Here is an 18,388-nt window from a genome sequence, read left to right as displayed (position 1 = left end):
ATGTTGAAAAAAAAACATACCTTTTCTATTTTGTCCTGCTAGGTTCGCGTAAAAACACACAGAGACGCAAGGCACAAACTACGAACATACTCACAGTGTGGCCACATCCCCCAAAATACAACCAGACACATCAGACACCATTCCGCTCCCTACCTCACGTAAAGTTTATTTTACATAAAATTACTCATTTAAAATGTTTGCTAAGGAACAGAAAAAAAGATGACTGATGCATAAAACCAGACAGGCTGCACATGAAGACCTGAGAGTCGTCTTTTGTTCAACATTTCAAAAGGGCACACAGACATGAAATATCTGCCAACAAAGGCACATCTTCACAGAAATCCTTCAAGGGTTATGGAGTATGCAATGTTCCATGAAACTGATACAGAATAATAAACAACATTAAGATCAAATCAATTCTGTTCACAAATGAAAGTGCCCCCAAATAATTAACCCAAGGCAGTTATTACTGCCCATAATTTCAACAATTATTAAATAACGCTGCCACACCTGTCACACCAAACCACACAAGTAATTTATTAAGGTACTTGACTATTATTCTAATGCTAAAGTAATTTCCAAAAATTAAAGCTAACAAAAACAGCAATTTATAATGTTGATGATTATTTTTTGGCATAGATTCCTGCAGTTTGAGGTGCCAGGGAAAGAGAAACAGCCACAGCAAAGTCAGCTTCCCTCTGAAATACCAACCTGTACATGGGTTATATATGTGGTTTTGTCTGGATGTTACTCAGAGTCATGAAGCGACTGAATGAGCGATTATCCTCAGTCAAGCTGTGTCACTAACACACATTCCGGCTCATGCTTGGAAATGCAGATAGGTAACCGTCCATTGATCTTTCATAACTGCTTATCCAGTACTAGGTGGTACTGAGTCTGAAACCCATCCCGGGAAAAAAAAAACAGGCGGGGTACACCCTGGAAGGGATGCCAGGCCATCAAAGGGCACCCCCTCACACATTTTGGGCAATTTAGAGACATCTATACACCAAATTGCATCTTTCTGGTCTGCAGGAGGGACCCCATGCAAACACAGGTGGAACCTGTAAATTTCACACACAGAGCTTGGCATGGGGATCAAACCCCACAATATTGGAGGTCGGAAGCTGCAACGCTGCCCACTAAGCCACGGAACCCCCCCCCCCCGATATATATCTTTAGCTCTGAATTACCTGATAGGTCAGCATATGTGTATGTCACAGAGAGAGGATGGGATATAACCATACTACAGGCAAAATTACCATTTCTCATGGTGACACGCTGCTATGACTCAACGTTAGGCCAGAATGTGTGGATCAGTGCTCTACTGTGAGTCAGGTCTGGGTCTGCGGGGTTCTGTACAGTATGGAGGCTAAGCCAGAACCTCAAACTGTGACCACACTCCTGTGCACGGCAGTCGTCAAATTAATAACTTACAAATATGTAACTCAGTCCCTCCTAAGGCAAATGCTCCTGAGCTGGAATGAAATTTTAACTACAGTATGCCGTCTGTGGGCAAGTCTGTGATGTTCAATGAGCAGAGATGTGACGAGGGAATATGGGACAGAACAGGGGATTTTTTTTTTTTTATTATTTTTTTTTTAAGGACAGTGGGACTAAGGACGGAAATGGGGCATCAGAAAGCAGATTCATGATAAAGAAATGTTTCAGTGTGACTGAAAGGCTGGCTCTGAGCCAGGATTATGTCAAAACGAAATGTATTCAAATACAGGGGACACGGAGTCTGCTTGAATAATGACATCACCTGATTTTCAGCTGACCCCCATAAAGAGGTTAGATGAAATAGGTACCATTACTGCATATGTCACTCATTATGCTCAAAGTCATTGACACTGAACACATTTGTCTTTATTCTAATACAGAGGCAAAGACAAGAAACTATTCCTCATCTTTCATTTATTAAAATATACAATTTGAAAATTAGGTTTGCAAGACACTCGTGCTACACATAAGACCTCATTAGCTCATTGCACATTTTCAGTTGTAAATGGCTTCCGTCCCAACTCTATGGGATGGATCATCATCTGTCTTGTCCGTTATTCAGTGGTCTAATGCACATTTACTACACACCACTCGCAGCCTATATCTGACATAAAAACCTGCACCTCACATTAACGCATCGCAGCACAATGATTTACCTTCACTGGTTTTAGAGGGAAATTTATGACTCCATGCAACCCACATTTATCAAGGAATCAGTTATGTACGGAGAAGATGAAGCTGCAGCTGTGACCTTAAGAAAGGATTTAGCAGAACGGACACTCCATCCATAATTATGGCTGGTTTGCATTATATAATTACCTAAACACTGAGATGGTGATCACAACATCAATAAAAAAACTAGTAAATAAATAAAAAAGACAGACACACAAACAAACTAATAATAATAATAATAATAATAATAACAATAACAATAATAAGACAGGGGACATTGTCTCACCTCACTGGTTTCCCTCATACAGTCCAACCAGCTCAGAAAACAAACTGGTCACACTGATAAGACAGCATGGAGGTATGTACGCCTACAGTATATGCTGATGATGCTGTACAACATTCAGCTGAAGTATAAATCTCACTTCCCGTATGGATGAACTCAGCACACATAAAAGAATCAGTACAACCCCCCCCCCCCCCACACACACACCATCAACCCACCAAACCACAATACCTCCAACCACACCACCTACTCCCTCGAGCAATTTGAGTGGTGATTAATCACACATGACTCCCCCGGGCACATACACGGGAATGCAACCCATCACCCATTTCTCTAATGCACCTTCGAACCGCCAATCAAGCTGCCCCCTTTTCTCCCCCAGCAGACCTCGAGGGCGAACGATGTCCCGCCCACCTGTCCCCATGGGCTGGGACGATCACTGAAGTCCAGGCTGTGCTTTGCATTTAACTGATCTGAAACGGTGCTGAGAAATGGCTCATGTGTATTCCTTAGCACCGGGTCATTTTTCATTTGGTGGATAGAAATGCAGATAGAGCAGTGGCTCTGCAAAGCCCCTGGACAGCTGGATCACTGTTACCCTGGAAGCCAATCCAGGCTTCTTTCAGGAATTATACAGATCAGATCCCTTGTTAGCAAAGGGGGGTGGGGATGGGTGGGTGGTTTGCTGATAAAAGGCTGCTCAGAGTCAGGTAACATATAGTGGATGCAATAACTTTAAGTCCCCCATTTCCATAAGCATACCTGCAGCTTTCTACCTTTGGTACATTTCCCTCTTTAACTCCTATTTCTAGTATATAGCTCTTTCTGATCTCAGTAATTATTAATTCTTTAGGCCAACTCTCTCCAACACGCCAATAATGCAGACTCAAAACCAGAGGTGGAAAATTCAGGCCCAGAAAGTACAAATCCAGACCGAGGTTTTTTGTCACCCACCCAGTTGAGTAAAGTCCAAGGTTGGAGTCATAGTCATAGTATACTCAACTGGTTGGTTAAAACAAAACCTCGGTCTGGATTTGTACTTTCTGGACATGAACATTTCCACCTGTACTCAAAACTCATTTAACTGCACACCATTCAGGGTGTGCTGTCCGCATTTCTAACCCAAAGCCCTTCTGGTTTCATGATTCCCGTCTCTCTCTGGGTTTACCTGCAAGGTACATGAATGTCATCTCAGCTTGACAACTGAATTGCTCCTCTCCTGAGAAACTGAAGTCTTTCAATTACTTTCTGGGGCTGAGTTTGTAACAAGAGCTGCTACTGCATTTGTTTTATTTGCTAATTATGTGTAGCAGGTGCTGGCTTTCAATACATCTTTTTTATCATAGTGCACATGAGAGAGGTGTTATTTTGCACAGTAGATTAAAATCTTTTAATCGTTTTATCCAAATGAACCGCAAACATTTAACGAAATATTTTACCCAGAGGAACATTTTTGGTTTTTCAGGATTCTGCTACAGTATATAGCTGCTGAAACCACACAACAAGACAGGAACCGGTAATATCTAGTATTGTCTATCAACTATATAACCATCATATAAAGTGTTCAATAAAGTTCTCTCCTTGGGTCTTTCATCAATTTTCACAGGACTCGCCTTCGCCATACTTCTTTGTGTGAGTGACTGGTGTGTGAATGTGCCCTGTGATGGGTTGGTGCCCTGTGATGGGTTGGTGCCCTGTGATGGGTTGGTGCCCTGCGATGGGTTGGTGCCCTGTGATGGGTTGGCACCCCATCCTGGGTTGTTCCCTGCCTTGCACCTGTAGTCTCCAGGATAGGCTCCTGACCCCCCGTGACCCTGAATAGGACAAGCAGTTACAGAAAATGGATGGATAGATGGATGGATGGAGATTAAATAAGATCCAGTTCAAATCACCTTTTCTGTCCATGGCTACCTTTCCCCCCGCCAGAAATCTTGGTGTGATTTTTGACTGCAGACTTCGACTTGAGGTGCACAATAAAAACCTCTAGAACGGTGTCATTTGTCTTTCCTGGAAGACTGATTGTATTGCTTCCCAGAAATATTGCTTATATTGTTTATATCAGGCTAACTTTGCCTCCTTTGTCTCAGTCACTGAAAAGCTAATATTTCTCTCATCTTTAGATCTAGATGGCTGCAACACAATAGCTGTGGGAAAAAATTTGCGGGAAATGCAGATGGCACACACAGTCATCTCAGGTAGATGTTGTATAATCTCCAATGGCCGACAGATGTATACAGAACTGGCTTTAAGATTCATCTCACCTATTTGGCTCTCCATGACACTGCCCCTGATAAACAAGTCAGCCTTATCGCACATACAGTACTACCCGACTCCTCCACATTGCGTTTATATGTGCTACAAGTGACGAGTAATTTTCCTACACAGTACGGCAGTACTGCAGATTCTGCTCCTTTTAGGCTCCTAGTGCTGGAAAGGGCTAGCAGACCGGCCCGATCCCTCTGCACTGTTCTTCTGCACTCTCTCTGCCACTCTTCCTCTGATGATATTGTGGAAAAGCGCCATAGCTACTCCATGATCTCTTTCCATTCAGCTCGGATTTTAATAAGGGAAAACTAGACACTTACAAAATTTCTCATATTCTGATATTAGTCCTACATATGAACGGATTCTTTTGAACTCTGGATAATTTGTTATGCAGAGAGAGAAAGAGAAAGAGAGACAGAGAATGAGAGACAGAGAGAGAGCATTTTGTTTTTCCTCTTCTCAGATGGAAATGGAAAACAACGCCTGCATTACTAGAATATGCATCGTGACTGAGCACAATATGTTGATATCTAAATGACAGACAGTTTCTAATGCAGTAAAACAGGAATGAAAGTGGTTTAGTGTTTGTTACAGGAAGCAGACAGCAAGCATGCTCAACACACTTAAACTTAAGTAGTTAAGTTTCTGCTATTCAAATCCATTTTCAATATGATTTTAGCTCCTCTTAATTACAGTAGGTGTTTAAAAAAGAATATGATTTTTCCCTTTTGATTTTACCATTTTGCATGGATAGAATACAGTCGCTTAAGAAATAACAGCTTCCCTATTCAACAGACTACTTTTCTAGGATCAGCATCACATTCACAGTCATAATTTTTCCTAATCCAGATTTTTTGTCATAATAACAACAAGAGTTAGGCCTCGATCAACCTTTATAAAAGATACGGGCCATTCAGTCAAATGTTAACAGGCAAAAGTAGCTGAGGCAAGAATCAGACAATGATAAAATGCAGAAGAAATATTGAGCCCATATTATTGCATATATGCCATACAATATGCAACTGCAGTGAAGATGCATGTTGGGAATATTTCAGTATTTGGTCTCATAAAAATTATTTAATGCATTTTATTTTGTTGATTCTTTTTTGCCAAGATCTACATCAAGAGCATTTTTGCCCAACATCATGCAGGTACTTATCTAAAGCATTCAGAGGTACAACAAGGGTAACATCAGGCAATACTAGAATCTGCACCTTGTTGCATGTCCTGCCCATATCTCAGTATCACAACTGGCATTGCACAGATTATCAGGATTAACAGCATATCAGCATTAACTCTCACCATACCTACCTCAAGCTAGCTTTGTCATAAACACAACAAGTTAGGCCTTGATCATCTTTTCTAAAAGATACAGGCCATTCATTTTATTATTTCCACTCAAAACCTCACTCATTTTGACCAGCTAAACATAAAGATGCTGGCAAGATGTTAAATAGAATAAAACTTACATGTTTCTAAATTGCTCTGGCATTTTGTCTATGCTCTAAAAGCCTAATCAGGACTCGCATTACCAAATCACTTAAAAATCCATTATAGCGCCCATCAATGTAAAATTATCCAACACAGAAAAAAAACCACAACAAAATGGCATGACGATAAAAACAAAACAACAATAAAGAGGAATACTTTATAAGCAAACTCCCCCTTTATTTTCCAAGAGTAAAAACAGGAATTATGGTCACACTTTTTATACTTAACCAAACCCACCAACATATTACGTTTTCTATAGCTTTTCTGTACATCAGGAAAGATTACTGGAATATGCAAGCTGGTTATATTTAGGTCCCATTATGACATTTGTGTTACAAATCTGGTTGCTAATTAATAACACTATAAGCTGTTAATGCAGTTTAAAAATGGAACCATTTTTGTCATCTTTGCTCTGCTGGTTGAAGGGAGATTTTCAATTCGAGACAAGTCTGCACACGCGTTTACATGTATGAAACAGTTTTATTACTTCGGAAACAGTCTCTAGGGTTTGCGAGGTAAGTTTAAGTTTATAACAGAATAACACAGATTTGCCGAAAGATTTATTGCTCGAGCGTGAAAGTCAGAAAGCATGAGTGTCACGCTGGATGCAGGAGAGCTGCCAACCCTGGTAACCAAGTCCTGACGTTTACACTGTTTCACATACCTTAAGGAGCCCTGCTGATAAACTGCAGACCATCCCAACAGCCATGCAGAGAAAGACTTCCATTCATCACAGAACTAGCCTTTATTTGGGAAGCGACATTAGGAGTTTGGTATTCTTGCCAGCTAATCCAGCAAAGCTCTTATCAGACTGAAAGAGAAACAGATTAGACTCAAGACAAACCACTTCCTCCATATATTATCATGAGATTACACCGGTTCACCAATCACAAGGATACACACACGGAGAATCATCATGACATACAATATAGCCATAGACAAAGATAATTATTATTACTGTATTACCATTAATATTGATTCCTTATGATTACACTGAAGCACAGAGCCACGCCTTGCTCAAAGGCAAATGGCAAAAGTGGAATGTCGGCACAGCCTTGAAATCCACCTGTTTATTTCCAGGCTTCTGTTAGTTCATTTAGATAAAAATAAAATAAAACTGAAGTATTTAAGTTGTGTTTTTTTCACGTTAAAGACTTCGGGGTGGTACGTGGCTGTGTCCTTAAGGTTGCTAGTTTGAATCCCATTGTCACAGAGTAATCATATCACTGTTGGAGGCATGGAAAAATTCCTATATACCTATACAAATGGCTTATAAAGGCATCATTATTAATTTACTTCACTACACACTTAAGCATGAGTGAAACACAGGAAAGTAGGAATGAGCGATTTGGGGAAAATATCTAATCACGATTATCTGACAAATATTGTGATTATGATTTGATTTGCGATATAATTTCTATATGTCAAACTTCAATAACAGATGTAAACATGACATGACACTACCACAGGAGATACCATCACAGTAATAACTGGTCTATATTCTGATGCAAGGACAAGGTTGATGTGAATTGCTTCCTACATGTACCAATTATTTTTTTAAATTAACAATCAAACATGGGAAAACAACTATGAGAAAACATTATATGTGTCACTTTCTGAAATAATAAGACCATCCAAACCCTAATGTAATAGCGATTAATGTGATCAGTTCTTTTGAGGATGGGCTAAACGCAATCTATCGAAACCAATACTTAAATCAATGAGAACTGAAGTATATGACATAAATACAACCGTATTATGGGTTTTGCGTCTTTCTGGGGGTGACAGCGGCTCTGCTGCTGTGAGAATCACTGAGTCTCCCATTGTCTTCTTGATGGGTGAGCAGTATGCTAATGCTAACGGCCCTTGAACAAAGATGAAAGGTTTGATACGCAGAAGTCCGTGCTGCTGGCAGTTTAAGGAGGTCGCGGGTGAACTCTGACCATGAAATAAGTAGGTAATTCATTTATAGCTCAGCAGCAGTATCAATATTTTTTCACACCGCAAATGTAAACCTTTTCCTCGGGTTTCAGGTGTTTGTTGTTAGTGGGCGTGTCTACAGTCGCACTGGGCCATTCCTAATTGGTGAGAATGACTGTCACTCAAGGAGGATGGAATGAATTTGTAAAACTATGCTCATGACAGTTTTAAGCCTTGGCTCAGACATGCTGTATAATGTATATCCCATATCGCAGCCATGGCGATTTGCGGATCGCAAAGTTTCAAATCACGATTTCGATTTGAAATCGATAAATTAATCAGCCCTGCAGGAAAGTCTTACATAAAGACAATGTCACACTGAAATAATAAACACCTTTAAGACCTGCCACTGTACTGAACTCGTCAACATTCCCATACGGCATAGAGGTGGTTAAACGGCTTCAGAGAGAGCAAACGACTTTGGGAATCCTGGTATGCTGGAGATGGCTTTCGAGGTCGTCACGGGGAAGCAGAAGCCAGCGACCCTACAGATTTATAATGCGGCAAACACAGAAAAAGATGCTGTTTGTATGCCTGTCTACCAGTCTTGTCCAGAAGCGCACCATGTAGGAACATCGCCTACAGCCATGTGGTTTCGGGGTCCTAAAGACCCTGCCATCCTCTGTCACCCACCTCCTGTCCTTCAAAACTAGTGGAATGTTAATCTCAGACACAAAGCAGCTTCCATCCTAAAGTACCTCATAGATATGGCAACCCAAAACAGGAAACTCCTCACTGCTGAGCCTCTTGTACCATTTCGCCGCCTTTATCCTCTCCGGACAAGCCAATTTTTTTTTAGTTGCATAAACATAAACAAATTTGAAAGATAATTGAAGGAATCTATTTGTAAACATGTATAAAATATCCAGCATTTCATTTGGAAACTTCTGAGAATAGGGTAAGCTTCCAGGCGCTGAACATATATCAGAAATAGCCATTAAAGCCTTTCATCTTGGCTTAAACCCCGCGCATTATGCAGAGAATCTTCATCTCACCCTGTGGATTTGTCTTGCTACTGTGATTTGAGCCTGAATACTAGTTTTCAGATTTGCATTAAATTCTAAATCTGGAGATTTCTTTTTTTTTTTTTTTTTTTTTTAAATTTCGGCAGGAAATAAAAAAAAAAAAATCCAAAAATACGCTTAACGTTAATGACAGTTTTAGCCTACAGATAGATTAACCCTCAACCCTGAGCAGAGGCTATAATGCAGGGAGCCGAGAAATCGAGTGATCGTAAATTAAGGTGGAGAAGCAGACAACCGGAGAGATGTCTCCATTCAGAGGGGCTGATGTATGCAGAAGCTGGCAGTGCGGGTGAGGGGGGCAGGTGCCATCGGCCCCCAACAAATCCCAACAAGCCCCGAATGGTTCTTCCGCCTCAGGTGTTTTACCCACCGCGGCTGAATTTTCCAAAAACCTTCATAGTGCCACGATCATCATATCTTCAGAGAGAGAGATTGCAATACCCTCATAGCACACAAACATACTGTACACAAGTTACGTCTAAACAGTGCTATACTCAATTCATTTGCTATTTGGCAAGACATCTACAGGTATGTGAGGTCACATGTGTTAAGCAACTTTAAAAACATCACAGGAAGATCACAAACAAGTCGTAATTACTACAGATCCAAAACTGACCACGCATAGACATCTTACCAATTAGCAAACAACGTGAGTATTACATTGTTTGGGTGTCACTTGTGTACATCGGGCAGACGCTGGCCAGACGTACGTGTACTATGTGGGTACGATGACAGATGTGGTCCCTGGGTTATGCCCGATATCATCCAATCCTAGCAACGCTCCTCATGATGCGGAAGCCTGCACCATCTCCCCTTCTCCGCCGAGACCACAGAGGTTAAGCGTTCCTGATTTTCTCTTCTCGACGTGGTCACGGAAATCATTTTGCACCCCTTTTTAAAGAAGGTTACGGTGCCATTTTTAAAAGTCTGACCGTTCAATTATGCTCACGTCTCTGCGGCTGCTTAAAAGCCCCACAGCAGAATAAATAGACCGCCGTTTCTAGGGGACAGGAAAAAAAGAAGAAAAAAAAAGACTTAAAAAAAGGTCACCGTGATAGAAAAGAGTATAAACTCACCGGCCTCGGCTCTCCACTTCCCCGAAGCAGCCCGAGATTTGGATCCTGGTTCCCCGCGTCTACCGGACCTCACATCTGTCTCTGTGGGGGGGGGGGGGGGACAGAGACATCGTGAGAGGCATCCAGCCCAGAGAAAGTAGTGGTGCCCTGTGCTCATCTAAACATAATGAGTCAGTCTCACTTACATTTACAGAGGAATTTTTGGCATGAGCAAGTATACAGCTTTATGCAGTCTCAGTTTCCCGTTAACTGAAGTCCTTGTTATAATACAAGTGAACTGAGGGCCCCAGTTCAATTAAAAAATATGTAATTTATAGGTATATGAAGCATTTTGTATGCATTTTAAACTCATTGAAATGAATTTTGTTTCTTCTTCATTAATCTCTCCACTGGCAGCACTGTGAGTGTCGCTGCTGTTTCACACCTTCAGGGTCGAGGGTTTGAACCCCCCCTCTGCTCGGCGTGTGTGGAAGTCAGCGTGTCGTGCAGGACTTTTCACAAAGCACACCAGCCTCCTTCCACTGCCCAAAGATACGGGCTAATTGCGGCCCCTGAATTGCCCGCAGAGTGTGCATGCGCAAAAGCCTTGCAAGAGACCAGCATCCCATCCAATGTGCACCCCGCCTTGTGCCCTGTGCTGCGATTTGCTCCAGAACCCCCCCCGAGCCCCTTACCAGGGTGATGTTATTAATAAGCAGAAGATGAACGAATGGACAAAATATCCATTCCAGGATTCTTAAGATTAGAAAACGTTGAGTACAGCAGAGTGAGAGGAGCTAATTCAGCATTTCAAAGGCCTCCTAAATAATAATCCCAAAGACGCGGTTCCTTAGAGAACGGGCTGAGCGCAAGCTGTTCTGACCCGTCAAGCGGCAACAACAGCTGACATATCTGATTGGCTTCATGGAGTGGAAGGACAGTTGATGGAGCTGCATTCAGCACAAAAAGAGCAGAGACAAGGCAGGCGTGGGGGGAGGAACGGGACTGTCTTTACACACTGTGCCCCCGAACCGCCATGGCGCAGTCAGATATCACATGAGAAACATTACTCAAATACAGGCGTTTGTGAGAGGTCTGCTGGACAAACACGTTCGCAGACTCATTTTGCATTTCAATATGTCCATCTATTTAATTGGACTTGCAGGAGAAGGTGACAGATGTTTCTTCCTTGCAGTTTTCACGCTGCAGAGGGATTTAACATCCCTGAAAGCTGATGGCAACTGTGACCAGGGCCTAGTCAGGACTGGTGGCAGCAGGTGTTCCCAGTACCAGCCGCTCCGTGCTCCGAAGGACCTCTGCCCTCTCGCTATACCCGCCACCTGTCCCTCTGTCCCCGGCCCTGCCAGGCACAGAACTCCCGGTGCTGCCAAGAGTCTGCGTGACTTCTCCGTTTCATCCATTCGATGCCCCTAAGTGAAAAACGCGAACCAACCGACTCCTGGTCCTAGGCCACACCTGCTGGATTTACGCTCTTCATTTATTTATCTCTTTGTACGGCGAGCAAAAGCGCAAGAGAGGACGAGGCGCGGCTCCAACATACCAGCAGATGCACCGGAAAATAGAGAAGAGATTGGGCTAATTTACGAAACGCAGTTCAGGTTTTGTCGAGGAGACGTGGTTGGGCCTGTGGGTGGGCGTGGCCAGGCGTCCGTGTGCGTGGGCGACATCGGCACCATATGCTCTCCAGTTCCACAGCACGCCGGTGACATGAACCGGAAAACAAAAGGTCAGGCGACACAGGTGAGCCGACGCGAGCCAACCGACGCGAGCCAACCGACGCAGGCCGCACGACGACCATTAAAATCGTATTAAAACCTGGCGACCATTGAAAAACTTGGAAGGCCCCCACATTAAATGCTGGCCGCAGTTGAACAGAAGAAGCTCGTTTCCCACAGGCTGTTATGAGTTTCTGGGAGTCTGATTCATTCACATCGCTCATTTTTATCCATCTCCTCGGCAAAAGAGCTGCTCACGGTGCACTGAGGATGTATGGAACCGAAATACCACACTGTTATTTGGAAGAGGGCAGCTTTGTAATGTATTAAGCTGAATCTTTTTGTTTTATAAGGAGTGGAAAGGGGATTAGAGAAAGGTACGTTCTGCTGAGTGACATCCCAGTCTTTACAGGCTCGCTAAGCCAGAGGCGGCCATTTCAGGTCCAGAAAGTAAAAATCCAAACCAGGATTTTGTTTCAATAAACCAGTTGAGTATTCTGTGATTGTGATTGGTTGGTTGAAACAAAATCCTGGTTTGGATTTTTGCTTTCTGGACCTGAATTGTCCACCTCTGTCGCTAGCCCTTTCCACACATTCGGCACAGGGTATAGTAGCATCACTACAGCTGAACCAAACCGGAGAACTAGACTAAAACAGGCAGAAATAAGTAAATAAGCGACCACGGGGCCCAGAGATAAGGGTTTCACTGCCCTGCAGAAATCCCATATTCCTCTTGTACCCAAACCCCATGTTGCCATCAGAACAGCATGAGCAGGCCAGACTGGGACTGCTGGGGTCCAAAGGAACAGGAAGCGGAGTGTATCGAACCGTACAACCCAGGAGTATTACCTGCGGTTATGCTCGGTAAATGGGAAACGTTCGGAAAATGTCACCGCGCCGATGACATTCCCCTGGCCGCGCGCCAAGCTCGGGGTAAACAAGGACTAGCATATAAAGCAGTCCCTGCATGGCACTGCTGTGCTCAGAAGTGACGGGCAAAGAAGCAGCGCTGAAGGAAGAGGGACCCCAACCACATCCAATAACCAGCCTTATTTGCACAGTTCTAGTAGGATCTAGCAGTGGGGGGGTGGGGTGGGGTGGGGGGGGCTATTAGGACCATTCTCTCAATGCAAAAAGCATCCTAAGACCTTATCTAAAATATATTATTATATTATATTACATTATATCATATTATATCATATTACAGTATATAAACTCCAAAGCCAGCTGAAAGCTAAACCTTTTGCCCAGGGTACTTGGGCAAAGTTGTTACAAAGGTGCACATATAAGGAACGTGTGAACTCCCAGGATTACACAGAAACTGTTTGCCAAAGTGCAGTAAAGCCCTAAAAGCTGTGAATCAGAGGTTGTGGAGCAAACGAGCAGCATTAAATCAATACTCTCTGATTGACTAGCTGCAAAACAAGGCTGCAGAATGCCCTGAAACTGAAGGAGGGCTCTCAGAAAGCCTCTGTTTTCGGGTTTCCCTGCCTATAGTGCCTAAAGAGGAAGAGGCTCGGTGCGTCAGCTGGGTGTGACCCATGCGGTATTTGCTCCTGTCCCCCAGGCTTCGTTCAGAGAGGCCCCTCCAACTCCTCTGCAGTCGTGCACCTGTGGGTGCAGCATGTCACGTTATAGCACCAGGTAGAGCTCGCTGACCTGCGGCAACCCAAAGCAGGGATGTAGACAGGAGGCGGAGCCACAGGGGCACTGGGCCCAACTGAAAGAAGACTGATTGGCTCACAGAGTGCCCTCTACCCTGTCACTCATTCAAAACCATATCAATGGCTAATGATAATGCTGGCCTCTCTGTGTGACTTACGGCCCCTCTTATACTCCCCAGAATTGACCCTGTCCCCAGGTGCATGGTCTGTTTATCGGTAGGGCTGTCACATGACAAACCTGAAGCAAACAAGGGTTACCTAAACGAGCACAGATCACACACACACACACACACACACACACACACACAGACAGACATATACACAGATATATACACACTGCATAGACTTGATAAACACCTGTGTATATGCGTACTACACAAGCTGTACGTTACCACATTACAAGCATTGCACAGACTTTATACACTCCTAAAAAGGCTACAGACATTTTGCTCATGCACACACAGGCAGACACACACACAGATTCAGTGTCAGTTGCACGACTTCACCCATAAACTGTGAGCCCAGCCCAAGATCTACAACAGAGAGCAGACATCAGACCTGAAAACCAGAATCTGCTGCACAGACTGCACGATCCATATCCCAACCACCATCATGTCACTATAAATTATGTATTTAGGGGCTGAAACTGCAGTCTATACCTTACCTCCCCTGGTAATGATGTATATTCCCACACCCAGAACCACACGAATCCACATTAATTCAGTAACAGTTGAAATAATCGCGGAGATGCTCCCTGCAGACTGGCTTTGGAAGTCTGTCCCACCCACCAGCCATTCATAGATCTAGTATGTGCTTGGTTAACTCGGCACGCCGCGGCAGGAAACCCCAGAAAAGCAACCTAGCGAAATAAAACACAACGGTGAGGAGAACGTGATCTGTGACTGTGAGCCCACGCATCCACGACCACAGTAGGAAAATGTTGGGTTTTGTGCCGGCCGCATCATGCATATAGCGCCGCGGGTCCACGCAGACGAGGCCCGGTGCCCCAGGGGAGTCTGGGAAAGCTGGCGCCGAGCCAAGGCCCTCCGTTCCTCCTGCTGTCAGCTCTGGCAGCTCCGCGACACTCGCACTGCAGGGCCGAGCAGCTCGAATGAATTTCGCTGGTGAAAAAGGGCGTCCTGAGATCTTCTAGGTCCCCCCGGGCCACTCAGGATGCCCCACCCCTCCTGCCCCCACCATAAGGCAGCCACATCCCCAGATTCCCACCCTCCCCATAAGGCAGCCTCCTCCCAGTGCCACTCTGCCCCCCTCAGGGTAGCTGTTTGCTTCTTCCTAAATCCTCTGCCTCCGAAGGCACTGCCGTTGGGCCCGCGGCCGCCAGCATCGCTGGCACTGCCTCCTTCGGGGCTCAGCCTGTCATCGGCCGTCACCGGCAGCTTCCTGACTCGCGGCGCCGAGCGTGGAGACGCCGCACAGTCCTTGAAAGAAGCCAACGCCGCTGTGCGATCCCGGCACGCCGGCCAAAACAGCTTCTCCGTCAGGAAGCAGTGTTTGTCCCCAGGCGTGCAAGGAACACAAAAGGGAGAATCGCAAGTGCCGGGCGTGTTGGATTCAGCAGACAGCATGCTTTACGCTCCCGGACCTTAGCTTGGAAATTAAATATCACATCAGTCATGAAATGAAAGCAAAAAAAAAAGGCTCATAGTTTTTGAAGAGGCTAATCTAGCCCTTAGTGATGAGGCTGACAGACTGGTACTGGTTACCGGTTAGCAGTGAGGCTAAGGAATTAGAATTAACAACCAGTTAACGGTAATGAGACCAGTGCCAATGACTGCTGGAAGGATCTCGGACCAGTATGGCTAATGCACACTCTTGCTGTAGGACCGGTGCTGATCTGCAGCCCAGTTAGCAGCGAGGCAGAAGGTCAGAAGGTCGCCGAGGCCTCAGGAGACACTCGCTCATGAAAAACTGGCAAGCGAACCTCTCCGTCAGGCGGACTCCATTTCTGCTCCGCTCCCAGTCCTATTCTGAAGCAAAGTTGATTTATCACTCCACCCTCCCCCCGGCCGCCCCCGCCCCCGCCCCTGTCACCGCCACATCTCCGCCGCCTGCCCCATTCCTCGGTTCTCTATCCTGCATAATTTCACAGGCCGCTGCTGTCCTAACATCCGGCTCGTCCATCAATGTCTATTAGAGTCGCTGGCGGCGCCAGGTCCCGGTGCCAGTGCCGGAGCCGACGCCCCCCCCGGGGAGGCGGAGCCAGGCGTCTCTGGTTGGGGTCCCAGGTGGCCAGCCGGAGGGGTGATCATAGGTATGCTCTCCCCCCGCCCACCCAACTCATGGCACGGCAGAGGCTATAAGACACCTCAAAACTTGCCAGGGATGTACTGGCCTGCACTAACTTCCCTGCCTGGGAAGGCAGGAAAGCCTGGACACCACAAAGGCCAAAACAAGACAGGTTACAACAACGTAACAACCGCAAGGAATGAGAACTCATTAAATTCCGAGAAATTCCCAGAGTGCTTCATTAAACTTCATATTTGCCTAAAACACAACTGACTGTTCAGACGGAGACAGATTGTGAGACGGTTCCCCGCGATATTCTCCCTCTTTACCCTGGCTACAGTTCTGAGAAGCTGCTTATGATAGAGAATTTCGCCGTGGAAACTGGATGGCATTTAATGACCCCGCATAACCGAGCCTTTGTTCCCGTGTTCCTCCGTATATCCACACCAATTTATCACGGAGATAAAGCAAGGGGCTAATGGCATCTTGGCTGATGTACCGAAAGCGTTCCTCTCATTTTTCAGCATAAAGAGCCTGAGAGAGAGAATCCCTAGACATGGATGTCACAAGCATTATAGCTATATCCCTATGTACAACAGAGATAAGCCGAATATTGATGAAAAAATAAATGGACCAACAATAACCAGCTCTGAATATTTAGATGCAATGCAATAAAACCCATTAAAATGTATTTATTAGCCAAAGTAAAATTACATGCAAAAATTAAGCATTTTTAGTTTCCTAATCAAATTGCTTACTCTCTTAGGTTGTCTTCGAGCACCCAGGCAACCTCTACTCTGTCTCTGAGCTCATGATTGCCCACCAGTCTATCCCTGAGGTCACGATTGATTGGTTGCCTGTCTTTGGGCTAGTGATTGGTGTCCAGTCAGCCTCTAGCCATCTGATTGGTCTGTCGTCAATATCTAAGCCTGTTCTCAAGAGAAGTTCATTGATTAGGGAGGCACTGCTGTAGCCCTGCAAGCTGTGCACAAGGAGCAAATTCAATTGTGTGTATGGATTTTTTTTTTTTCCGTTTGGTTCCGCATCAAGTAATTGGAAGTAAAGTAATTGGAAGTTGGTTATTTGCGTAGGAGACAATATGGCTCCAAGGTCTTAACCAAGTTCTCTGCAGAGGTTTTCCTCGGCGCCCAGATCCTACTAGAACTTTTCCCACAGAGTTTCATGACTTTTTTTTTTTTTTTTTTTGCACAATTTTAAAACAAAGATGCTGGGGAGAGAATATAAAGCAAGAGGGTCGGTTTGTCATTCAGTCTGGGGCAACATTCCCCCCCACAGAGTTGCTGCGGCAGCAGAGAAGGGGCAGGAGGTCACCCACCCCCCCCTCACCTGACCTCCCCACCTGACTTCGTAAGCAGGGCGAAGTCCCAGCAGACCAAACTGCCAATGAGCCCGGCAGAGATGGAGTTTACCTAACCTCCAACTGTAAGGGTCACAAAATCACTAGATATGGGGCATTTCATTAAACACAGTGATGTGCAACCTTTTTTTTTTGGTTACGCTGCCTGCTAATGATTAATGCATAGAACTTGCATACTCATCCGCATACTAATACACACAAGCTGTAATATAAACATACACAGAGAGACGTGCTCACACACTGAAACCCAACGACACACACGCATCGTCACAGATGCAGCCTCTGCGCTCACACATACGCACACACACCCATTCACACATATCCTCCACACATACATATATACATATGAACAGATACACAAAAACAAAAATACACAGACATATCCTTATACTTAAGATTTACCTGACCTTTTATCCAGAGCAACTTATAGTAGAGAGCATGGTTACAATTTGTGTAGTCCTTGGAATTTGAACCCTTGAGTTGTTAGCAGGATGTTCTATTTGTTGAGCAATATATATATATACCAATCAGCCATAACATTAAAACCACCTGTCTAATATTGTGAAGGTCCCCCTCGTGCCGCCAAAACAGCTCTGATCTATGGAGGCATGGACTCCACAAGACCTCTGAAGGCGTCCTGTGGTGTCTGGGACCAGGACGTTAGCAGCAGATCCTGTGAGTCCTGTAAGTTGGGAGGTGGGGTCTCCATGGATCAGACTTGTTTGTCCATCACATCCCACAGATGCTCGCTTGGATTGAGATCTGGGAAATTTGAAGGCCAAGTCAGCACCTTGAACTCTTTTTCATGTTTCTCAAGTCATTCCTGAACGATTTTTGCAGTGCGACAGGGCACATTATCCTGCATGAAAGAGGCCAGGGAATACCGTTACCATGAAGGGGTGCACTTGGTCTGCAATAATGTCTAGGTTGGTGGTACGTGTCAAAGTAACATCCACATGAATGCCAGGTCCCAAGGTCTTTGAGCAGAACATGGCCCAGAGCATCACACTGCCTCCACCAGCTTGCCTTCTTCTCATAGTGCATCCTGGTACCATCTTTTCCCCAGGTAAACAACGCAAACGCACCTGG

General features: G+C 44.8%; 1 protein-coding gene across 4 annotated transcripts in view; it reads right to left on the bottom strand.

Moving 5' to 3' along the window:
* The window catches only part of spock1 (SPARC (osteonectin), cwcv and kazal like domains proteoglycan 1), a 198,143-nt gene that overhangs the window by 74,164 nt on the left and 105,591 nt on the right, over positions 1-18,388 (bottom strand). For 3 of the 4 annotated variants that reach the window (XM_023842811.2, XM_072717473.1, XM_072717474.1), the window contains one exon: positions 10,296-10,376. The exons of the other annotated variant lie outside the window; for it this stretch is intronic. In XM_023842811.2, the coding sequence (XP_023698579.1) occupies positions 10,296-10,376 (81 nt within the window). The remainder of the gene's footprint in view (positions 1-10,295; positions 10,377-18,388) is intronic. 4 annotated transcript variants of the gene reach the window in all.

This window comes from Paramormyrops kingsleyae, chromosome 10 (assembly GCF_048594095.1).
Source record: "Paramormyrops kingsleyae isolate MSU_618 chromosome 10, PKINGS_0.4, whole genome shotgun sequence".
Classification (NCBI taxonomy): Eukaryota; Metazoa; Chordata; class Actinopteri; order Osteoglossiformes; family Mormyridae; genus Paramormyrops; species Paramormyrops kingsleyae.
This window is presented reverse-complemented; position numbering and strand designations above follow the sequence as displayed.